The 24,512-nt window shown below is 41.4% G+C and overlaps 1 protein-coding gene across 2 annotated transcripts in view; it reads left to right on the top strand.

Moving 5' to 3' along the window:
* Window positions 1-441: 441 nt before the first annotated feature.
* Window positions 442-24,512, top strand: part of LOC135468485 (myosin light chain kinase 3-like) — a 40,460-nt gene continuing 16,389 nt past the window's right edge. The window contains exon 1 of one of the 2 annotated variants that reach the window (XM_064746768.1): window positions 442-756. Coding sequence is in view for 1 of the 2 variants with exons in the window: in XM_064746767.1 (XP_064602837.1) it covers window positions 23,980-24,068 (89 nt within the window). In the remaining variant the exon portion in view is untranslated. Of the gene's footprint in view, window positions 757-23,896; window positions 24,069-24,512 lie in introns of those variants that run through there. The other variant, XM_064746767.1, reaches the window with a different exon arrangement.

The following is a 24,512-nucleotide window of genomic DNA, read 5'->3' on the forward strand; positions in this document are numbered from 1 at the left end:
GATAAGTCGACCCTGGCCTCTGGTGGTTATGAATGCCTTGAGAGCTCAGCTTAGATCCAGACACAATTTGTAAACTCTGAGTTGTACTGGTAGCCTACTGGCCGTGTGTTCGCTCTATAGAGATGAGAGGGAGATGCGCTAAGCCTCTCCCCCAGGCCCCGCCACCCAGCACACATGTGGAGGTAGCATCCCGGGGGTAAATACAGAGAGCAGTTAATTAGGCCTGCAGGAATAGCTGGACTGTGACGTCTTACGGTGCCGACTCGCTCACTGGCGCTGGCTGCTCCTGTTTCATGTTAGAGCAGGTTAAGAGCTTGATGAGGCGTACATCTGGACCGGAAAACAACTCTTCTAAGGTATCTACACGTAACCTCAATAAACTACATCAGGGAGGCGGCAGAGAGGGCTAAGATCGCTAGATACAGGAGTTAAAAAGTTAACAGAGACCTGGAACTGCGGACAAAACACACGCCACTGCAGTTTTCTGAAAGACTTGAGATATAGGCTGACAATCCAGTTCCTGTAAAAGTTCTGTTCTTGAAATGGCTTGAATCGTTGTGAAGTCACTGGTAGACACGACGTAGCTGTAGAAACTAGTGAAAGCGGTGGGATGGTGCTGTAGAGATGCCGGAGTACAAAGTCCTAGGCTCTACCAGGTCCAAATCGCTTAAAATTCCTCTGTGATCTACACAGAGGATCAACAGGGAGTCTCACCGGAAACACTTCCAAGGAAAGTACACAGGAGTCATCAGTTAGGTAAGAATGTTAATTATTCTGTAACGTAACCTGCATGGCTATCACAGGTGGTGAGGTGACATTATGACTTGTTACCTGACAGATGGTGTGACATCACTTCTTCTATGTTATACTTACCCACATATCTGTAACATAGCCGAGCTATTATAGATGGTGAGGTGACATCATGACTTGTTACCTGACAGATGGCGTGACATCTTGCATTCTATGTTATATTTACCTACCTGTCTGTAACATAGCCGAGCTATTACAGATGGTGAGGTGACATCATGACTTGTTACCTGACTGATGGCGTGACATCTCGCCTTCTATGTTATATTTACCTACATGTCTGTAACATAGCCGAGCTATTACAGATGGTGAGGTGACATCATGACTTGTTACCTGACTGATGGCGTGACATCTCGCCTTCTATGTTATATTTACCTACATATCTGTAACATAGCCGAGCTATTACAGATGCTGAGGTGACATCATGACTTGTTACCTGACAGATGGCGTGACGTCTTCTATGTTATACTTTATCTACATATCTGTGACATAACCTGGATAACAAATATGGTGCGGATACTCGACCATTATGACTTGTTACCTAACGGTTCATTTGTCCATTTCTCTTCAATTTGCCATATTGATTCATGCGTTCAAACAGACATTCTTATACCAGCCGTCAACCAGTATGGACGTTACAGGTCGATAATCACGAGGTAAATTCCAAAACGACGTCTAACACAAACCACCAAAGAACTAAGAAAGTATATCAAGTACAAATTTAGGACGGAATCATACAAAGAGAAACAGCCAACAATTTTCGGTTATGTTGGAAAGACACAAGGTGTGCACCAGGCGAATGAGTGAAATCAGTATTCAAACCGTGTGCCATGCTAGTATATAAGCTGTCGATAACCAGATATGTATCTCATTTGCGCTTTGATTGCAACTGTTCAAATACCCAGTGTGGCGATCTAATTCAACAAGATAAAGAGACATTACCCTCTAACCCCGGGTTAAGCGGTATTAGACACAACCATGAAGTAGAATGCCAGAGATTCTGGACTCTGTCCATATTTACTCACAGGACAATTATACGCTTTGTAAGACTTAAGAAACTTGGAGTGAAGGCATTTGATGGAATAACACTGACACACTAGTTTTACAGTAATAACCTGATGGCTGCGATAACATCTTTGTCCACTTCTGACAGGTCTCGTGTTAAACTTTTGCCATCGACTCTTATAATAGCTGTTCTTGTGTAGTCTGCATCTGTCAGAGAGATATGAAGTGTTCTCTCAGTCACGTGACCAATCTTCCTATCACAATGCTCATGTGATACTCATTGGTCAGAACTTTAGGATTTGGCATTGAACATTTCAACATTTCAACTGGCACGGTTGTTAGGTTGTCTTTTTGTATGATGAACGGCAACTGGCAAACTTGGTTTGTTCCTCAATGGAAAAGATAGGCACAGTAGTCACTAATGAACGTAGGTTGTTTGTGACAAGGTATTGAACCTAACTATATTCCATGTGTAGCCAACTGATGCTAGATCTAACAAGCTTAGGTCGATCCTAAAGTAAAGTTAGATCTAAATGACAACCATGTCGTCTGAAACTTATTGCTCATAGAGGAATTTACAAAATCAGGCCCACTAACATGGGTTGTCATGGCAACGTGTATGGATACCATCATCCAGCTAAGCAGACTTTGCACATGGCGAACATCGCTCTAATGCGGTTGTAGTGGAATTCTGGAGAAATTCGGGCATGAACTCAAAGTTAACCTTACTTTAAAGACATCTGTGGACAAAAGCCCCATCGGAACCCCTCAAGCAGGCTTTGTTAATGCACTTCTCTTGTTGACGGGCAGTGATGAGCTCATGGGGTTTATAAAGGATCAGATTTCTGTACATAGGGTGGCACTGGTATGCATGCGAGCACTTGTAAACCTAAATTAAGAGACTGGATGAGAACCGTATCTCTGGATTAAACCTGGGGATTATACTCCATGATTGTAAGTGGGGTTAGTATTTGTAACTGCTTTATAACTGATCGTTTTAACTAGTGTGAGAACTATTAATTTTTATAACTATGTGACTGTATCTTTATACTTAGTGTTTATAACTATTGATTATTACATAGAATTATAACTGTAGCCTATAACATATGTGAGGACATATGTGAAATACCCTCAAATTGGCGTTGAGCCCAAATCATTCATTCATTCATTCTAATAACCAGATTATATGTATTGATTAAAACTAACGATGATAACCAGTAGTGTGTAGTATCTCGAATGGCCAGACAATTGACACCGGAGCTGGTAAGCGTATAGTACCCTGTGATCCTTTGGAAAACTGTCTCGCATCATCCGGCTTCGTGTGTCAGATTGATCAGTACAGGTCATCACAGATGATCGATCCATCGATTTGCCTTTTAAATAACTTGAATAAGAGCTATGAGAAACAGAAACTTGAGCAGTGTAAGAATTGGCCTGAGGATAATAGATTTACATGTATATACCTGAGCAGTGTATGAAATGGCCTTCGGATAATAGATCTACCTTTAGTCTTTAGTGGAGGATATATACGAATTCTCACGATGGTCTTTTCATATGAAATATTGTTTTGGTCTGGTCGTATATACATCCAGTTGATACACAAAATTATGATTGCAACTGTGAAACGGAACTGAAGCAAGACAGTACAGATGTACATCCCGTTAGCTTTGATTTTGACTTAGAAATCATAGTTAGTCAAGTAATGTAGTGATCGAATGTCGATAGACTTCATTCTTCATGGCTCACTAGCTACGTGTACCCATTTGACAGCTATCTTACCGTCGTCGTTGCTCTCGCTGTACTCTGAATGCTGTAGCTTTTGCATTACACAGGTATTACACTGGTGTGCTAAGATTCCTCGAACCCTGGGCCCATTGTAGTGTTTTCAGGTTATTGTTTTATTACATGTTATATTACCTGTGTTGAAGTATAAGGGCATTTATTTATGGTACATGGAACTCTTTTCCTGTAAAAAAAATCAAAGAGAACTGCTTGTGGTTTTCATAGCTCTGCCTTGTTTGTTTCTCGTCGGAAAATTCGAAACTTGGTGGCGAAGGGATTCAGCTCCTCAAAGTCTTATATTAACCGCTACTAAGGTATTGTGCACTGTTGTATAGGGTTTTCAGCTTAGCTATACATGTACCAGATAAGGTATTGCGCACTGTTGTATAGGGTTTTCAGCTTAGCTATGATCATATTGCCTATACATGTACCAGATAAGGTATTGTGCACTGTTGTATAGGGTTTTCAGCTTAGCTATGATCATATTGCCTATACATGTACCAGATAAGGTATTGCACACTGTTGTATAGGGTTTTCAGCTTAGCTATGACCATATTGCCTATACATGTACCAGATAAGGTATTGTGCACTGTTGTATAGGGTGTTTCAGCTTAGCTATGATCATATTGCCTATACATGTACCAGATAAGGTATTGCACACTGTTGTATAGGGTTTTCAGCTTAGCTATGACCATATTGCCTATACATGTACCAGATAAGGTATTGTGCACTGTTGTATAGGGTTTTCAGCTTAGCTATGACCATATTGCCTATACATGTACCAGATAAGGTATTGCACACTGTTGTATAGGGTTTTCAGCTTAGCTATGACCATATTGCCTATACATGTACCAGATAAGGTACTGCACACTGTTGTATAGGGTTTTCAGCTTAGCTATGACCATATTGCCTATACATGTACCAGATAAGGGTACTGCACACTGTTGTATAGGGTTTTCAGCTTAGCTATGACCATATTGCCTATACATGTACCAGATAAGGTATTGCACACACTGTTGTATAGGGTTTTCAGCTTAGCTATGACCATATTGCCTATACATGTACCAGATAAGGATTCTCGTCAAGATAAACAGAGTGCCCTGTATTAGTTAGGTCCCTGACCTGCTGCTCTCCGGCTGATCAAACAGCACAGCAAAGCCCCGTGAGCCAAATTGACCATCTGCTTATTGGTGGTATCCTGCTGTTGAAACTTTAGAGTTATTGTCCTTCATTTTCACTTTGGGCGATAGATGGCGTTTTATGTTTCTGCAGACATATGGTGTATGTTTTCTGAGGAAGAACCGCTGAGAAGCAAGTCATTAGCATAGTCTTAAAGATGATATTCTGCTCCTTGTTTTACATCTTCAGTCACGTTTATCACTGAGGATGAATGAAGATTGTGAGATGATTTTGGCAAATCCATCTTTAATACACAGTCACGACCCCATCCTATACAGTGCACACAAGGCAGTCATCTCGGCAAAGACTTCTAACCCAAGATACAAATCGTGACATCCCATTCCGCTGCCCCGTCTTCATTATAGAGACCACCCCAATGTTTGTGAATCTCCTCCACATGCCCCCTTCCGATCTGTAAACTGTTAGATCAACTCTACAGACTCGACCCTTCATTAGCTTTCGAAACTCCGACCACTTTGGTCAGTGTCCATCAGTGGGCTAAGGAGAGACAGGAAATGAGACTAGCAACATCCGACTCGACATGCTCACTTCCAGGATACGCAGTTGTATCTTGCGTCCTGATCAAAGGGCGATCATGAATCTCCAATGTACGCCCACTAAGTGATACTTGTACCGTGTATGCCATCATACTCAAGGTTAGTTTTAATATGCAGGACACTAACCCATTTCCTCAGCAAGTTGTGTTGCTGGTTGTTGATGAGTATGGCGGTAAACATCAATAATAAAGTCTTCCGCTCTCTGTCCCAAGACTGGATATATTTTCGTGTTGTTTTATAGATTATAATGTAATGTAACCATACTACACATGTAGTCACATATTTATGTTTTCATCTTTTATTCCAGACACTGTCCTGATAAACGTGTTAATGCAGAGAAAAAACTATCATGTGTTAAGGATGCTGAGTAGAGATGTAGTTAACATCAACCAGCATGTGTATGTGAGAGTCTGGTCCTCTATCTAGAAGCACAGAGTTGTCCTGATGTGTGCTTCTCAGTACAGCCTGTTTAAACCCTCCCCAGCTGTAAGATGAACCAGAAGTCATTATGGGAATAACAGTTGTTTGTAAGCCTATTACATCACTTGAACTGTTAACATTTGGTGGCCGGAGATACAAGTCTTTTTTTTTTTAAGTACTTATATCCCCGACAATGTAATAGGAACGTTTCTCTTCTCCAGCAAATGTAGCCTCACAGAACAAGGCTAACGTGTAGAGGGTTATGCACTATCAGAATTCGGGTGTAAGCAGTTTGGCAGCTTTTGAAGCAAGTCGAAAGTTTGGTAGATAGAAATAACTGGTGTGTGCTTTCTACTGCCGACTTCTGCGTTGGATTCGTGACTTCTCAGAGTTACGAGTCTACTGTTTCCAGTACCTACATTTAGGTGTTGTGTTTGCCCGGTTATTTCTGTGCCCTTAGAGTCAGCATGCATTTAGTAAGGCGCTTTCCTGACACCATATACCAAAACTAATCAAGATTTCTCTACGGCAAGTTGTGAAAGGCCGATGGGCTGGTATGTCAGAGCGATGTATGGGGGGTCGCTTTTTGTTCTGCTTTAGAACTAGAGCCTTGTCTTCCAATTGACAAACCAGTTGTTTCCTCCCCACTACAACTTTAGTCACCAATCACGGATTTCTTAAGGTCATTTTTGGGGTTGTTAAAAATTTCAGTTAATCTTCGTTCTTCTTGTTGTAATACTGGATTTAAAGGAATCTTGAGAATCGAACTGTTGTTACAGGCCTACATGACCAGCAGACGTCTCAGAAGAGAAGACACCTGTCTTCGAATCTGGGCTACTTAGTTGATATCTCCTCAGTTTGTTGAATTTCTGTGACTGGTTATATTCATAACATTAACAATGGGTAAATTTCTATATCAACATTAAAGGAAATCAAAAAGATGTAATCCAAACTGGTTTCTTGGTTTGTTTACATTTAAATATCACGTATCACGAATATATATCAATGTCGGTTTGTCCAAATGCCAAAAAGTTATCACCATTATAGGCTAAGGTTGGTTCCCTCAAATGGCAATGATCAGTTTTTCTAAATTCTTTATCAGCTTGCAAATTCCAGGGCTCTTACGGTAGATTAGTTGTAATTATTTCTTATGTGTGGGTTCAGGATGTAGTTATGAACAAAATTAAACGAAAGCCGATTTCCAGCGATTTCTAAGTTGTGGTTAGTAGATGACTTTGGTCAGCACCACATCAGTCACCTACTTGAGGCCGGATTCCTGGTTACCCTTTAGCTGGTCAGTCTGGAAATGTGTTAAGATAAGGCCAGAGTTGTGTCCTACGTCAACATTCAACTTATCTTGAACATCATTCACCATTTTCACCTTTCACCCTTCACCCCTGACCTCACCGTTGTCAGGGATATACGCGCGATTCACAGTAGCAACTACTAGGGATAGGCCGGATTTCAAAGAAAAGGTGTACATAACGTTAAACTGTTCTGCCAGAATTTCTATCAGGCATCGCTTCTCAGCGCAATGTACATGCACAATTTTCTTTTTTAAGAAAAAGCATACATGTGGCTAGCTTAAAACTCCAATGTGTTGTCTGCATTTGTTTCACATGCTTAGTTATGTTGTAATATTCTGACATTGTAATGACACTGTGATGTAACTGGGGTGAAGTTGGCCATCAAAATGGAAACTGTGGCTAACTATACATCAGAGATTCAGCGGTCTTGGCGTGACTTGGAGGGGATTATTGTATAAAAGTCATGTCAGTGTCGGGTACTTACAACAATAAGTCTGTATTACTGTATACCCAGGAAATGATATCTGAAAGGACATGTGACGGCTACCAGTGGGCGTCTTACCATCCTGAATTAATCTAATTTACACTTTTTGGCCGAATTACGTGTCTAAATGCGTCCATAACAGGTTTAAACTCTTTATGTATCATAGATTAAGCTGACAATATCTCAAATATAATATTAAGGGTCAGTGGAATGGTCTTGTATGGTCTATGGTGTTGTTTTTCTTTGCTTTTTCTTTGCACAAGAATTTCATCCAGTGGTGATAATAAAAGTGCAACTCAGTTCCAAATCTCTGACATCCAACGTTACCAATATAGCTCATGAAATCAACCAAATAATCCAGGCCCTTGAGTGCATTTATTCAGTCAGAAAAAATCTAAACAAATAAATAAATAAGAATAATAAATAAATAACAACAGCCCTGGATATAGTTTTCATTGCTGTTTCTATTGACGTTTACTTACTTTTTGAGACTTTAGAAATGCTTTATAAATTTGGGGAACTTAATTTTCCCGATTTTGAACGGTAACACATGCATGGACTATTGAAGGCTGATATTTTGTGAAAGGGGATTATCTGAGCTATTCTAAACTAAAAACAATGAATTCCAATAAATTTGCATCGATCGCTTTTTTTTTTTGGGGGGGGGGGGGCAAAAATCCACTGTACACACTTAAAGGTGACATACGGAGATAGTGTACGATGGTATTGATCAAACCTGAGGCATCAACTAACCTTGCGCACATATACAATGTAATAAACATCACACCTTCCAAGACGTTACCAAACATATGGCACCTGAATTTGGCAAGTATTCAAGATGTTATGGATGCCACCGTATTTTACTAATATATTGTCTGATTTTGTCAGGAAAATGTGTAAAGAAAAAAAAACACCCAGGACGGTTCATATCTGGTACAGGAAACGTGAGATCACGAGATCTGAACGCTCCCATTTAACACTTCCAACTAACAAACAGCGCATGCGTGTGTTTACAGAGCACTGTTTGCCCCAGCAACTGATAATGCCCGTCTTAATGCTCCATTCTGGATGTTTATATCGTCCTCATAGTTCAGGCCCAGAAAGCGGCTCTTACGTGCCTAGGTCAAGACTAAGTGTTTGCTGACAGGGATAAAGAATAAGCAGATTTAAAGAACATAATGGAACAGTAAGGCTGTGTATTGGGACAATACAAGACAGTGTATTGGGTTTGTTTATTTCACCATCTTCCTCTTTATCCTGCGTTATCTCGCCCACATAAAATCCCAGGGACTTGTCACATACTGTGATCTTCTCACCAGAGGCACTAGGCCTGCAAAGTTATCTCCCTCCATGGACATGGTGCCATCTATCACTGTATTGGGTGTAACTGTCGTTAGCTGCCCATTTCCTGTTACCGATTTTCTAATTTCATTCAGCCACAATAAACTAGTATGAAATGCACTGAAAATCAACTCCTCTGACACATTCAGCCATTTACAGTTAGATTAATGGGGATCAAAAGGCCTCCACACAGAACGGCTAATGCACCTTAAAACGTACGAGTTAAGAATGTTTTCTCCAACAGGTGATGTTTGGGTAGGCCTGCCTATTCACCCCAGGAGACCCATAATATACTAGTACCTAGGGGCCTGTTGCTAAGATGAACATTAAATTTATTGTCGCAGGCGGGACATTAACCAGTATTGCACTTCTTAGTGAGTAATTTTGGGGAGCGTGTTGGCCCCTGAAGACCACTAATCTAATGTTAAAATTCTGTTTTACAAAGAACAAGATCCTGAGAGTTAATCTGACTGTAATCTCTAATTCAATTAAAAACATATATAATTTTATACAAATGATTGCGGTTTGGGGGTCTGTTCATCCCCGAAGACCCCAATAATCTATCGATAAGTGATCGAATGAGTCTGAGGAGTGGGTTTTGAGTGCATTTCAAGCTAGTTCATCGTGAAAGAATGAAGTTGAGAAATTGGAAACAGGGAATAACGAATATTCATTTATTTATTTGATTGATGTTTTACGCCGTACTCATGTGTATTTCACTTATACGAGAGCGGCCATCATTATGGTGGGAAGAAACCGGGCAAAGCCCGGTGGAAACCCACGACCATCCGCAGGTTGTTGGCACACCTTCCCACGTGCGGTCGGAGAGGAACTAGCATGAGCTGGACTTGAACTCACAGCGACCACATTGGTGAGAGGTTCCTGGGGTCATTACGCTGTGCTAGCGTGCTGACCAACTGAGCCACGAAGGTCCCTAGGAACAGCCAATAAGTAACTAACTTCAGCAAGGTATGCCATAGCCAGACACGCAAAGATTTGTCTTTAACTGCCCAATAGCTTTCGCTGCAGTTATACACATCAGCTTTCAAACGTTTTCAGTCGCGAACTACAATATAGATTCAGGCCATTGGATAATAGGTTTCTAAAGCTGAAGCCATTGAAACATTTGGCCGAAACTAGTGTCCTGTTCTAAAGCTGAAGCCATTGAAACATTTGGCCGAAACTAGTGTCCTGTTCTAAAGCTGAAGCCATCAAAGTATTTGGCCGAAACTATTGTCCTGTTCTAAAGCTGAAGCCATTGAAACATTTGGCCGAAACTAGTGTCCTGTTCTAAAGCTGAAGCCATTGAAACATTTGGCCGAAACTAGTGTCCTGTTCTAAAGCTGAAGCCATCAAAATATTTGGCCGAAACTATTGTCCTGTTCTAAAGCTGAAGCCATTGAAACATTTGGCCGAAACTAGCGTCCTGTTCTAAAGCTGAAGTCATTAAAATATTTGACCGAAACTAGTGTCCTGTTCTAAAGTTGAAGCCATTGAAGCATTTGGCCGGAAATAGTGTCCTGTTCTAAAGCTGAAGCCATCAAAATATTTGACCGAAACTATTGTCCTGTTCTAAAGCTGAAGCCATTGAAACATTTGGCCGAAACTAGTGTCCTGTTCTAAAGTTGAAGCCATTGAAACATTTGGCCGAAACTAGTGTCCTGTTCTAAAGCTGAAGCCATTGAAACATTTGGCCGAAACTAGTGTCCTGTTACATCTACTTGGGATCCTATAATGTCTCATCTTGTAATGATCCTCTTTGTGGGGAAACAAGTTATAATGAACTTCCGGTTAACAGCGTATTTGACAATGTAAAACTGGCAGTACCACATATACGTTCTACTGCTTTACCACAGCGACTAACAGATTCAAATGTTCCCTCGTGAAATGCTTCTTTCTGTCTCATCAGTTCCCACGCGATGTTCAGGGGATTAGAAAAGCCTCATTCCGTGTTCAGTTATCCAGGTACACACAGCTCTATACATACACCTAGTGCCAAACTCAGCTATTTGTCGGTGTGCTTGATCGCGCTTAAAATCACGTAATCATGTTCCATGTGTCAGTTTGGTAGTGGTGATGAATATGTGGATGCGAAATGCCGCCGTGATTCACGTGTTCCATGTGTCAATTTGGTAGTGGTGATGAGTATGTGGATGCGATATGCCGCCGTGATTCACGTGTTCCATGTGTCAATTTGGTAGTGGTGATGAATATGTGGATACGATATGCCGCCGTGATTCACGTGTTCCATGTGTTAATTTGGTAGTGGTGGTGAATATGTGGATGCGATATGCAGCCGTGATTCTCGTTTTCCATGTGTCAGCTTGGCAGTGGTGGTGAATATGTGGATGTGATGTGCCGTCGTGATTCACATGTTCCATGTGTTAATTTGGTAGTGGTGGTGAATATGTGGATGCGATATGCAGCCGTGATTCTCGTTTTCCATGTGTCAGCTTGGTAGTGGTGGTGAATATGTGGATGCGATATGCTGGCGTGATTCACGTGTTACATGTGTCAATTTGGTAGTGGTGGTGAATATGTGGATGCGATATGCCGCCGTGATTCACGTGTTCCATGTGTCAATTTGGTAGTGGTGATGAGTATGTGGATGCGATATGCCGTCGTGATTCACGTGTTACATGTGTCAGTTTGGTAGTGGTGGTGAATATGTGGATGCGATATGCCGCCGTGATTCACGTGTTCCATGTGTCAATTTGGTAGTGGTGGTGAATATGTGGATGCGATATGCCGCCGTGATTCATGTGTTCCATGTGTCAATTTGGTAGTGGTGATGAGTATGTGGATGTGATATGCCGTCGTGATTCACGTGTTACATGTGTCAGTTTGGCAGTGGTGGTGAATATGTGGATGCGATATGCTGGCGTGATTCACGTGTTCCATGTGTCAATTTGGTAGTGGTGGTGAATATGTGGATGCGATATGCCGCCGTGATTCACGTGTTCCATGTGTCAATTTGGTAGTGGTGATGAGTATGTGGATGCGATATGCCGTCGTGATTCACGTGTTACATGTGTCAGTTTGGTAGTGGTGGTGAATATGTGGATGCGATATGCCGCCGTGATTCACATGTTCCATGTGTCAATTTGGTAGTGGTGGTGAATATGTGGATACGATATGCTGGCGTGATTCATGTGTTCCATCTGTCAATTTGGTAGTGGTGGTGAATATGTGGATGCGATATGCTGGCGTGATTCACGTGTTACATGTGTCAATTTGGTAGTGGTGGTGAATATGTGGATGCGATATGCCGCCGTGATTCACGTGTTACATGTGTCAGTTTGGTAGTGGTGGTGAATATGTGGATGCGATATGCTGGCGTGATTCACGTGTTCCATGTGTCAGTTTGGTAGTGGTGGTGAATATGTGGATGCGATATGCCGCCGTGATTCTCGTTTTCCATGTGTCAGCTTGGCAGTGGTGGTGAATATGTGGATGCGATATGCCGCCGTGATTCACGTGTTCCATGTGTCAGTTTGGTAGTGGTGGTGAATATGTGGATGCGATATGCCGCCGTGATTCACGTGTTCCATGTGTCAGTTTGGTAGTGGTGGTGAATATGTGGATGCGATATGCCGCCGTGATTCACATGTTCCATGTGTCAGTTTGGTAGTGGTGGTGAATATGTGGATGCGATATGCCGCCGTGATTCACGTGTTCCATGTGTCAGTTTGGTAGTGGTGGTGAATATGTGGATGCGATATGCCGCCGTGATTCACGTGTTACATATGTCAGTTTGGTGGTGGTGGTGAATATGTGGATGCGATATGCCGCCGTGATTCACGTGTTCCATGTGTCAATTTGGTAGTGGTGGTGAATATGTGGATGCGATATGCCGCCGTGATTCACGTGTTCCATCTGTCAATTTGGTAGTGGTGGTGAATATGAGGATGCGATATGCCGCCGTGATTCACGTGTCCCATGTGTCAGTTTGGTAGTGGTGATGAATATGTGGATGCGATATGCCGCCGTGATTCACGTGTTCCATGTGTCAATTTGGTAGTGGTGGTGAATATGTGGATGCGATATGCCGCCGTGATTCACGTGTTCCATGTGTCAGTTTGGTAGTGGTGGTGAATATGTGGATGCGATATGCCGCCGTGATTCACGTGTTACATATGTCAGTTTGGTGGTGGTGGTGAATATGTGGATGCGATATGCCGCCGTGATTCACGTGTTCCATGTGTCAATTTGGTAGTGGTGGTGAATATGTGGATGCGATATGCCGCCGTGATTCATGTGTTCCATCTGTCAATTTGGTAGTGGTGGTGAATATGTGGATGCGATATGCCGCCGTAATTCACGTGTTCCATCTGTCAATTTGGTAGTGGTGGTGAATATGTGGATGCGATATGCCGCCGTGATTCACGTGTTCCATCTGTCAATTTGGTAGTGGTGGTGAATATGAGGATGCGATATGCCGCCGTGATTCACGTGTTCCATGTGTCAGTTTGGTAGTGGTGATGAATATGTGGATGCGATATGCCGCCGTGATTCACGTGTTCCATGTGTCAGTTTGGTAGTGGTGGTGAATATGTGGATGCGATATGACCCTTAACAACCAGACCGTGCACGGTGATCCAGTTAAATCTACCCTCCTCTCTTTTCCTGAGTTATTTTAATTGGATAATTTTGTACAAAATTAGCCAATTTACAGTTTGAAGCTGCCAAAAAATGGAACCAGACGTGTAAGTCCATAAATTACGTCAATAAGTCTTCTCTTCACAAGATGTAAGTTAAATCAGATATCCACCTTGACGCTGTTCTGTAGATGTCTCCTCGTCTATAGGGTGTTGAACTGACAATTCGTCCTCTGTACGTTATGCACAACGTCCGATTCAACCATGTCTTCCTGATGAAAAACACGACTGAGACCACTGCAGGGATTTTAGCCAATCAGATTTTAACAACAAACTTTTGTAAACCTGGTTGGTGAGCAGTAACGTTTATACATATATATGATTAACGACAACCTATAAATCAGCAAGATACATTACTGGTATGGTGATTACATGCACACTACTGGTTCACGTACCAGAATGCGCCTAGGTCTGAACATGATCAGACTGGCAACAACTTACACGTGTCAAGAAAGAACTCAGCATTTTCGCATTTGCAGATAACATTACTTTGAAACTAAAATCGTCCATGGATTGACAAATAGCTTATTTTCAGTTCATCGAACTAAGCATTCATCATTTTTAGAGAACCTTCCACATGACTGAAGCTTATCACAAGGGTCGGCTTAGGTCTGATTCTCTTTTTTACAAGGACTATTTTAGCACGGTATTATATTTTGACCTTGTTCCACCTGGCTGACGTTACGACTAACATTAATACTACAAAAGCAGAACCTGACTATCTGACTGACAACGGGTCGACTGGTGGTTCATTATTACCTTAGTAAATTATTCTTCTAGAGCCAAATGGTCAGTAGTCGTCCAAACATATCATAAAAAGCTATAAACACTGGTTATTTAGAATCCTCTAGAACACGCGGAACCTTAATGAAGTTATCTTCCCCTCCGTGTTGTATTCCCACCTTGATTTTCACTACAACCGGGTGGCTGCGGGTAAAGCAAATAAATCGTAGGGCTGTGGGTTATCGTCCGCTGACTGACAACAGCTGTATCCTCTCACGGACAATTGTAACATCAGATACAGACCAAGCTTCCTCAGAAAACATATTTAACCTCGACCCTTTCCCCAAATCTTTCCTTTTATCTCACAAACAACTCATTCACTCTACCCCGTCTCCCAAAGGTCACTGTTTGTAGACGTGCCAGACAGAGTGAACCCTAGCTCCGCCATTCAGATTGCAGAACGGTAGTTTCTGCTCAGGTTCATTGAAATCTGCAAGTCATGAGACATTTTAGTGGAATGTGATTGCTTTATTTAATCTTAACAATAGCCCTTATAACATCTATAACTTTTAGACATTCATCTTCCGCTTTAACAGATAAAGTGTATTTTGCCTATCTCTTGTTATATTCAAGAAACTTTTACATCCACCTTCCGTTCATACCAAAATTGTTTCTCCAAAAACGTGGAGAGAGACTTACATTTGGACATTTACTTGAAATACACAGGTCATATTTTCGGCATGGATGCAGGGTTCACCCTATCATGTTTCTAAAAAGGGCATCTTGTCCGTGGCTTTCAAATTCTTTCTTCTTCTTGATACCAGCCGCCATTTTATCATGTCTTTCCTTCTGTGGCTGTAATACTGACCTCTGCATGCTTTCAGTAACAGCTCTTTTTCTATCCATCTTGTCTTTGGGTATTCGGATAACATTCAACAAGTGGGGTGCTCAATAAATTTACATTTCTTGCCATTCAATGTCTTTGAAAATATAAAACTATAAGAGGTTAAAATATTTGGTATGAACAAAAACCTGTAGATAAATCGTGAAATCATTAAAACCAGGAAATTGTTTGAGTGGGGAACATTGAAATATATATATATATATATACGCCAAGCTGGAGGGAAAATACAACATAAAATTCATCGGATATGAATTGTCAACGACTGTTTCCTGATACGGTATAAATGCTATAAATTAAAATCGGTGATTACAGCCAATCTTTGTGAAATGTAAGCCATTTTGTTATCTTCACAACTGAATACCTCATGCCATATATATATATATATATATATATATATATATATATATATATATATATATATATATATATATATATATATATATATATATATATATATATATATATATATATATATATATATATATACATATAGCCTGACACTGGAAAACTTTTTCTGCAACATAATTAAGGTGAGATTTACATATGGCTATCTGTTTCAGCTCAGGCGGATCAGAAGAATTATAAATAATATCCTGCAGCGAGATGTTTATTATTTTTCTCAGAATCCCAGGAAGTTCTGTTTAGTAGAGGAGCCACATCGGGCTGGTGCGGCTCGAGAGTCACTATTAGAATTGTGCACCAGATAAAGGTCAATGTCATTTGTATGGCGTGAGAAGTAGGTCGCGCATGCGCTTTATGGCAAAGGTAATCCACTACCCCGCACCTGGCATTTCATTAGCATCTATATATACACTGGCTCTCGAGAACCTGTAGCCACTTTGAGTTCCCTTGAACATATCTCAAGATAAATTCTGACAAGCAATTCGTAATTTTATGTTTGCCGTATATTTGCTGTGAATGTAAATATTTTTTAAAATGTGTAGCTTAACAAAATACAGAGGTGTTTGCGCAAGATAAAAAATAACCATTATGTCGGAAATTGAGTTCATGTTCGATCGGACAAAATGCTCTTGAGCATGTTGTACACTGCAGAGATACCGCTGAGACTTGATCTCTTCTACAAGAGAAATGTTTTATGCTGTTGATGTATTTTATAGGCATCGCACTGGCTAATGGTGACACAAGAATCGCATTGGTTATTAGTGACATAGGCATAACATTGGTTAATGGTGACACAAGCATCGCATTGGCTAATGGTGACACAAGAATCGCATTGGTTATTAGTGACATAGGCATAATATTGGTTAATGGTGACACAAGCATCGCATTGGCTAATGGTGACACAGGCATCGCACTGGCTAATGGTGACACAAGCATCTCATTGGCTAATGGTGACACAAGCATCGCATTGGCTAATGGTGACACAAGCAATGCACTGGTTGTAAGCATCACATTGGTTAATAATGGTTGTATGAACATCACATTGGCTGGTGGTTGTATTAACATCACATTGGTTGATGGTTATGTGAACATCACATTGGTTGATGGTTGTATGGACATGACATTGGTTGATAGTTGTATGAACATCACATTGGTGGATGGTTGTATGGGCATGACATTGGTTGATGGTTGTATGAACATCACACTGCTTGACGGTTGTGTGAAAATCACACTGGTTGATGAATGTACAAGCATTGTTGACGGATGTAATCTTCATATTGGTTGATATATCTTAGAGTGCCCGTTGGAATCCCAGTTTTGTCACTCAGTTAAAGACAATTTTTGGATTCTAAAGTGGACATTATGCACCAAAATTGATAATGTGTAGCTGTATATAATATTGACGTAACAGGTCTGAATATAATTCTTGTGAAATTTCCTCATGTGATATTCATACTCACTCATGTACTCGCTATACCGTGAGTAAGTGAGTGGAATTGTTCACTATACCACTAATAAGTGAAGAGCGAGGGGAAATCCGCACCTTTTGGACGTTACCAGACAAATCTGATGGTACAAAGCTGTCAGGGGCAGAATTAGAGAGCTGGATACAAACATGCCACCTCATTAACTCATGTCCTTCTGTTGCTACAATAGCCTAACGCTTTGTCCAACAGACCGAGCAAATCCCGGGATGTAAACAGAGCGTCCTTTTGTCAGTATGTGTGTATACTCGTAACAGCCTTTACAACCCAACTTGTTTCAACATACTCACTCACATTCTTTACATGCATTGCTAACAAGATGTCTAATTCTCACTATCTTCACAGTATTCAGAAGATAATAGTTTTTTTATCATAGTAATGTTGTTTGGTGATGTCAGAATTGCTCCGATCATTGACAGTAGACAATAAGGTAATAAATACTTAGGCACGAGCATGTTCTGAACCATATGCGTTCCTGTTTTCAGATGACAATAAACGGCATGAATCTTTTGTTTGTTCCTTCTATCTTCAAATCACCCTTCATCGACGGCTGAGAGTAACAAATCTTCATAATACACCCAGAATCTCCACCGATTCAGCAGACCTATAACAGCAAATCCTCCTTATCGTGACCTCTTCCCGTTATACCTGATGACACCGTAATTGTGTGAGCAAGTCCCTGGGGTCAGCGCGACAGGTACCCCTGATTCTGCCGTGTAATCGCCTCACACCTGCATCCGATCATCAGCCACTATCATAACGTTGGTTGTCCGAGCACCCTGACGGACGGACTGATCTAAGTGCTCAGAGTTCTAACATATCTCTGATGAAATCAGCTCGCGTTTTTCATAGCGCACGTTTTGGATGTGGTTTTTGGTCTAAGAACTGAACCGCGTGTCGTGTGGACTAGCTTATGGCTTTAATGTTAAAAAATAACAGATGGCAATCGCTGACATCGGTCTGTGCAGACCTTGATGGAATTTGTATCAGTTAATAAGACTAATTAAGGTGCAATTTTTTTATTATTTCTTAAGCAGACGTTGGGCTTGTTGAATTCCGTTGATTTTAAAGTTGCGTAAAGGAGCGAATCAGTCACTGTTAGTGTGGAAGTAGCGGTGGAACATAACATATGCTATAGTCAATGTTTGTGTGGAAGTAGCGGTGAAACATAAGATATGCTATAGTCAATGTTTGTGTGGAAGTAGCGGTGGAACATAAGATATGCCATAGTCAATGTTTGTGTGGAAGTAGCGGTGGAACATAAGATATGCCATAGTCAATGTTTGTGTGGAAGTAGCGGTGGAACATAACATATGCCATAGTTAATGTTTGTGTGGAAGTAGCGGTGGAACATAAGATATGCCATAGTCAATGTTTGTGTGGAAGTAGCCGTTGTAGCCGCCGTTGTTTAAGTGAAATATTATTGAGTATTACGTGACGTAAAACAGCAATAAAATAAATATTATTATTATTGGTGGCTAATCCAGATCATATGGCCTATGAGGTTTTCTTTATTTGATTATTTCTTTAGATGTTTTTCTCTTCAATAGTTCACATTAATCCTGGAAGAGGAAAACAGCATGACAGCTATGCTCAGTCAGAGTTCACAGAAACTGTAACCTGTGATTTGTCAGTTTTGCGTGTGCTTATTTCAGAGACCCCTTCTCATTATTACATTTTTTAACCAAAAGTCTTTATTCGTATATTTTATAATAATACATGAATGACAGTTTCCTGATGACACCAATGCAAGGCGCTTGGAACGATATGATTCTGTATTTAAAGTTGTTTTGTTTTTATTTGTCGGTGTTCAGAATTAGCGTCTTCATGTTTAAGTGAAATGCTGCTTGTAAGCATTTTACCAGTTCTAATTTTAACCCGAAATTTTCGATCTGTTTTTGAGGGAGTTCAATGATTGGTCCACCTGGTGTTCAGGTATCAAGATACTGTACTAATACTAAAGCAGTACATCCATTCTGGTTAAACCTTAATTCCCGTGTTGAGCTCCATACTAGTCAATCAGCTCCTCTGTCAATCAGCACCACCCCTTTCCCCCACCCCCTCCCCCTTCCCCTACTGACCTATTAACCCCTCCATCACAATGGCCTAATCCCCATTACCAGTCGTCATGACAACATAAACGGCTGCTTCGCTAAGTTTCCTTCTTCAGTTTTCAAGATATGACTGAGCCTTCAACTCGCCAACAGTAATTAGCATTGGACGTGCCAAGCGACTGCTTGCCAATTTTCAGCAAGTGCGTTGAAAATAACACATACGATTTGGAAATAAGGCAACTTTTATAGACGTTCAGAACTAACTGATATGCGCAGAGAACTTGATTTTCAGTCCAAGCGTCTAAACGGACATTCCTATACCATCATCAACAATAATGGCCGCTCGAGGTCAGTATTCGCAAGATCGATTTCCAAAACAACACTGATCACAAGGTAATCAAGACAGTATATAGAGTAAGAAATTAGGGCGATTAAAGAGAAGAGTTAAATGTAAAGAGTATACTGATGCCGGAAAGAAGCAAACGACATTCTATAATTCTATGTTTCAACGCTTATATTCTACTCGCATACGTTTAAGAGGTATCCAGATTGCTAAATTTAGGCCTAGCAGGTAGAGGCAGACTGCTTTTCTGCTTTGGAATTTACAACCGAGTAATCGAGTTAGCTGCGTTCGTGGATATAATGAATCCTTTGATTTTGTTGACCTAACATGTGGTGACGCTGAAGCTGAAGGTGGAAAGGTTTGTAGGAGAAAGTCCATAACAGCCTTTATCAATGTCTTCCTTAGAGAGCCTAGTGAAGGTTAGTTTCCATTTTGACATTGTTAATTACTCATAATTGCATGTACAGCTGAAGGGTTCTGCATATGGCGTATACATATCTCGCCTTGTAGCATTTGTTAGATCCTGTATGTTAAGTCACGATTTCAATAATCGTCACAAATTAAACCGCAAAAACTAGTGTCAATTTTATTCCATCAAACACCTTCTCTCCAAGTTTCTTAAGTTTTACAAGTCGTGTAAAATCGTCGTGTAATTCTCCTGTAAGTACATAAGGACAGAGCATCCAAAATTTTTAGCATTCTGCTGCACAACTGAGACTAATTCCGCATAACCCTGGGCTAGGGGATATATAATCATCGTGTTGAATTAGATTGCCACGTTGGATATATGAACAGTTACAATCAAAGCGCAACTGAGATACACGTTTCATTATCGATGAATTATTTTCCAGCAGGGTATACACGATTTGATCACTGATTTCACCCAATCACCTAGAATCCCAAGAACATGCGTTTTCCCAACTTAGCTTGTGTTAGATGTGTGTTGGGAATCCTGCTCGCATCCCCAGTGACGTTCACTTTTCATATCCGGATCTTGGACATGAGCAACATTACCATAACAAAGGAGCGGTACAAATTCTACACGGATCCCCAGTGACGTTCACTTTTCATATCCGGATCTTGGACATGAGCAACATTACCATAACAAAGGAGCGGTACAAATCCTGCAGGCATCCCCAGTGACGTTCACATGTGATATCCGGATCTTGGACATGAGCAACATTATCATAGCACAGTCACGGTACAAATCCTACACGGACCCCCAGTGTCGTTCACATGCGATATCCGGATCTTGGACACGAGCAACATTACCATAACAAAGGAGCGGTACAAATTCTACACGGATCCCCAGTGACGTTCAAATGCGATATCCGGATCTTGGACATGAGCAACATTACCATAACAAAGGAGCGGTACAAATTCTACACGCATCCCAAGTGACGTTCAAATGCGATATCCGGATCTTGGACATGAGCAACATTACCATAACAAAGGAGCGGTACAAATTCTACACGCATCCCAAGTGACGTTCAAATGCGATATCCGGATCTTGGACATAAGCAACGTTACCATGACAAAGGAGCGGTACAAATCCTACACGCATCCCAAGTGACGTTCAAATGCGATATCCGGATCTTGGACATGAGCAACATTACCATAACACAGTCACGGTACAAATCCTACACGCATCCCCAGTGACGTCAACATGTTTATCCGGATTATGGACATGAGTAACATAACCTTAAACATGACCATGACACAGTGATGTAAACTGTTTTGAGATCTGAATTGCATAGTATGTATGTATATATGCCAGTCTGATTATCTATAATTTACCATCCTCCATACTGCGCCAGATAACTGTAGATAGTAACAGTACAGTCGTATTGACTTCATTCCCAGAGGGGTCACCTGTTTACGCCCTTCTGAGTTAATATGAAATCTTAGTTTTCTCCTGTGCGGGTGCCGGATGGGCCGCAGAGTGAGTAGGCTATTAGCATATCTTCATGTCGAGTCTGGGGGGAGGAGAAGCACTAGGGGAGAACTGCCAGGAATTTGGTCAAGGATTGGGATTGAGGGTGGGAGGGTGGGGAAGGGGGAGGGGGCAGTTAGTACCGAAACAACTTTGACCCGGTCTCCGTTTACTATCGTTAAGAAACAGGTGTTAAAGTTAGAGCGGGTCTCAATGTTCACCGACTCACGCACATACCTGAGTTGGCTATATATATGTGTACCCACAGTCCGAAAGAAGCGCTGCTTACTAGATCGCACTGCGCCACAGAGACTGGTAGGCGTCCAGTCACAGGAAGTTGTAGGGGGTCGTAAAAACACCAGAAAACCATTTTTAGCAAGCGAATGTCCACTTTACGGCATTACAGTCTATACTTTACTTACAAACTCTCTAATGAACTATGTTCTCTTGTCTCCGCACAAACCACTCACTAACATGAAGTAGAACACTATGAGTGAATAGTTGGTTATTTAGTCTTTCTGTGAATGGAATGTCTGAGAGGACTAATTTGCCACGGTGTGTTTCCCATGTTGATGCAAACATAAACTACAGCCCTTCAACCGCTCTACATAAACTATTTCTTTGTCCAGTTCGGCCATGCCACAAAAACGACTATTGTTTTAGTCCCGAGCATGGCGCTCCTCGAGCAGATGGAATAGTGCAGTCAATCGCTAGAGTAGTTTAGAACGGAATCTAGGTTTAACTCCATTCAGAAATATGTTGTTACTGAATGCTAGGATGTACCCCCATTGATATGTGCAACTGATACATAAGATGGACGTATTATGCACGTGTTGTGGTTTATCAAACAGAGGGTACAGTGTTTATCGTAGCCTTTTGCTTACAGGCCACAGAAAAGGCACAGAGTTTTTGTAGCACTTATGCATCTCTTCAGTTTACAGGGGAACTAAAAACAGTGATATCACGGTTCTGACTAATGAAGTGTTCCAGCCAGAGTGCTTGTATGAACAGTTTGCTATCGATGCGCGACTGACCAATTAAGTGTTCCAGCCAGAGTGCTTGTATGAACAGTTTGCTATCGATGCGCGACTGACCAATTAAGTGTTCCAACCAGAGTGCTTGTATGAACAGTTGCTATCGATGCGCGACTGACCAGTTAAGTGTTCCAACCAGAGTGCTTGTATGAACAGTTGCTATCAAAGCGCGACTGACCAATTAAGTGTTCCAACCAGAGTGCTTGTATGAACAGTAGCTATCAAAGCGCGAATCAGATACCTATATGTGCATTCAAACTGAAAGTTATTAACCAACTAGATGTTTTAAATTTGAAATTTGGATCTGAAGATCTTACTTTAGATACTTTATTAGTTATTTGGTGGTTCGTGTTGAACACGATGTTAGAAATTGATCTCGGGATTTTTTACCCCGAACGTCAATTTTTGTCGACGGCCGTACTGTGGCCATACAGTGGCCGCACAAGACTGTTGGAAGAGGTCCAAAAGCAGAACGACACTGTAGAGCACTGCTATGTCTATACCAGACAGTCAGTGGCTGCATTGGTCTGTTTGGATATCAACTTTGCGTTATAGACTGCACTGGAAAAGAAATTAAGGTACGCTGCGACAAACCCGCATGGCTGCAAAGTGCCGTGTGACTTTCCACATGCAAATTTTTTGACTACATTCTGCTTCCTGGGACCAGTGGTCATATGCAGTGACCACACAGTGTAGTGATTATTTACTGATTTATTTGATTGGAGTGTTACACCGTAGAATATTTCACTTATACGACGGCAGCCAGCATTATGGTGGGAGGAAACAGGGCAAAGCCTGGGGGAAACCCACGATTATCCGCAGGCTTCCCACGTACGGATGAAGAGGAAGATAGTGTCGTGAAGTGGAGATATTGCTGTGTGCAAAAATAATAATAAATATTTATAATACATATTGGTAAACGTATTTGCAGAGGAATATAGAACATATGTCAGATAATGTGGAGTTCTGCTGGTAAACTCCGGTACCGGTACCGGTACTAAAAGTGATCTGGCTTTAAGCAGTTGGTTACATGAAACGTTCTGTACGTCTTTGGGTATCAAGTGCTTAACCGAAATGGTTAAGAATGGCCAGACATGTTTTGCAAGTCGATTTAAGAGACCATTAACATATCGCGGTATAGATAAAAACTTATCCAGCTTTTTATGCGGGACCCAAGAGTATCGATTTTGAAATGATTGCGTGATGATTTGAAATGATGAGACGTAGTACGTTCGGCGAATCCACTGACTCCTGTAGGCGTACACAATCTTCCTGACTCTGTAGACCATAAAACGTCTGTGTGAATAAGCCAGCCGATGGTGTTGCTGCTGGTTAGGGCGTGACGTCATGGATACACGCGGAAGCGCGTGCGGCCAGAGGTAGCTTGCAGCGAAGGTAATCCTCAGTAGGCGCTGGACTGTCGACAGGACGGGACGTGTAAGCAGCGAGAGCAGAGCCCACCTCCATGTATACACTACGCCGCACTCCTTCCGTACAGAACCTCTCCAGACCTGACACAGGGACAGTTTGCTGAAGTTAGGCCAATAGCTCTGCTATTATCAATGCCGGACATAGCCGGAGAATACTCCGGGGATGAGGAGCCGGACTGGGAAACGCCCTACTCCAGGGTCTGTGCTTACAAACGCCGGCTGTAAGTAACACTTTACCTTACTTACAAATTTGACTGACGAAAAGTTGAGAATTTCTAATGATCCATTGCACAAGTTACGATTTCATAATGAAAGCATTCATTAACAATGGAACAAAGATGCGTTTGTACGTGATGACTGGCATTGTGGGCGATGTCTCCCACCTTGAGCGCATAATTGCGCATATTGGTGAAATATTTCGGTTTCATTGATTTTCACCTGACTTTTCTTCACTCATGCTGTGTGTCAGTAAAATTCTACAACTTAAATATAATGTTGTAAAGTTTTTGCTGATTTCAAAAGCAACGTGTTTATAGCTGTTATAAAAGTCTTGGACTGGGATGTGTCAAATCTCTGGAGTATGAATGTACAGTACTTGTAAACGACAGTGACTACCACGCCCATTCCCCTTCTCCTGCTGGATTCAGTCCCCAATTTGTTTTCCA

Source organism: Liolophura sinensis, chromosome 6, assembly GCF_032854445.1.
Source record: "Liolophura sinensis isolate JHLJ2023 chromosome 6, CUHK_Ljap_v2, whole genome shotgun sequence".
NCBI lineage: Eukaryota > Metazoa > Mollusca > Polyplacophora > Chitonida > Chitonidae > Liolophura > Liolophura sinensis.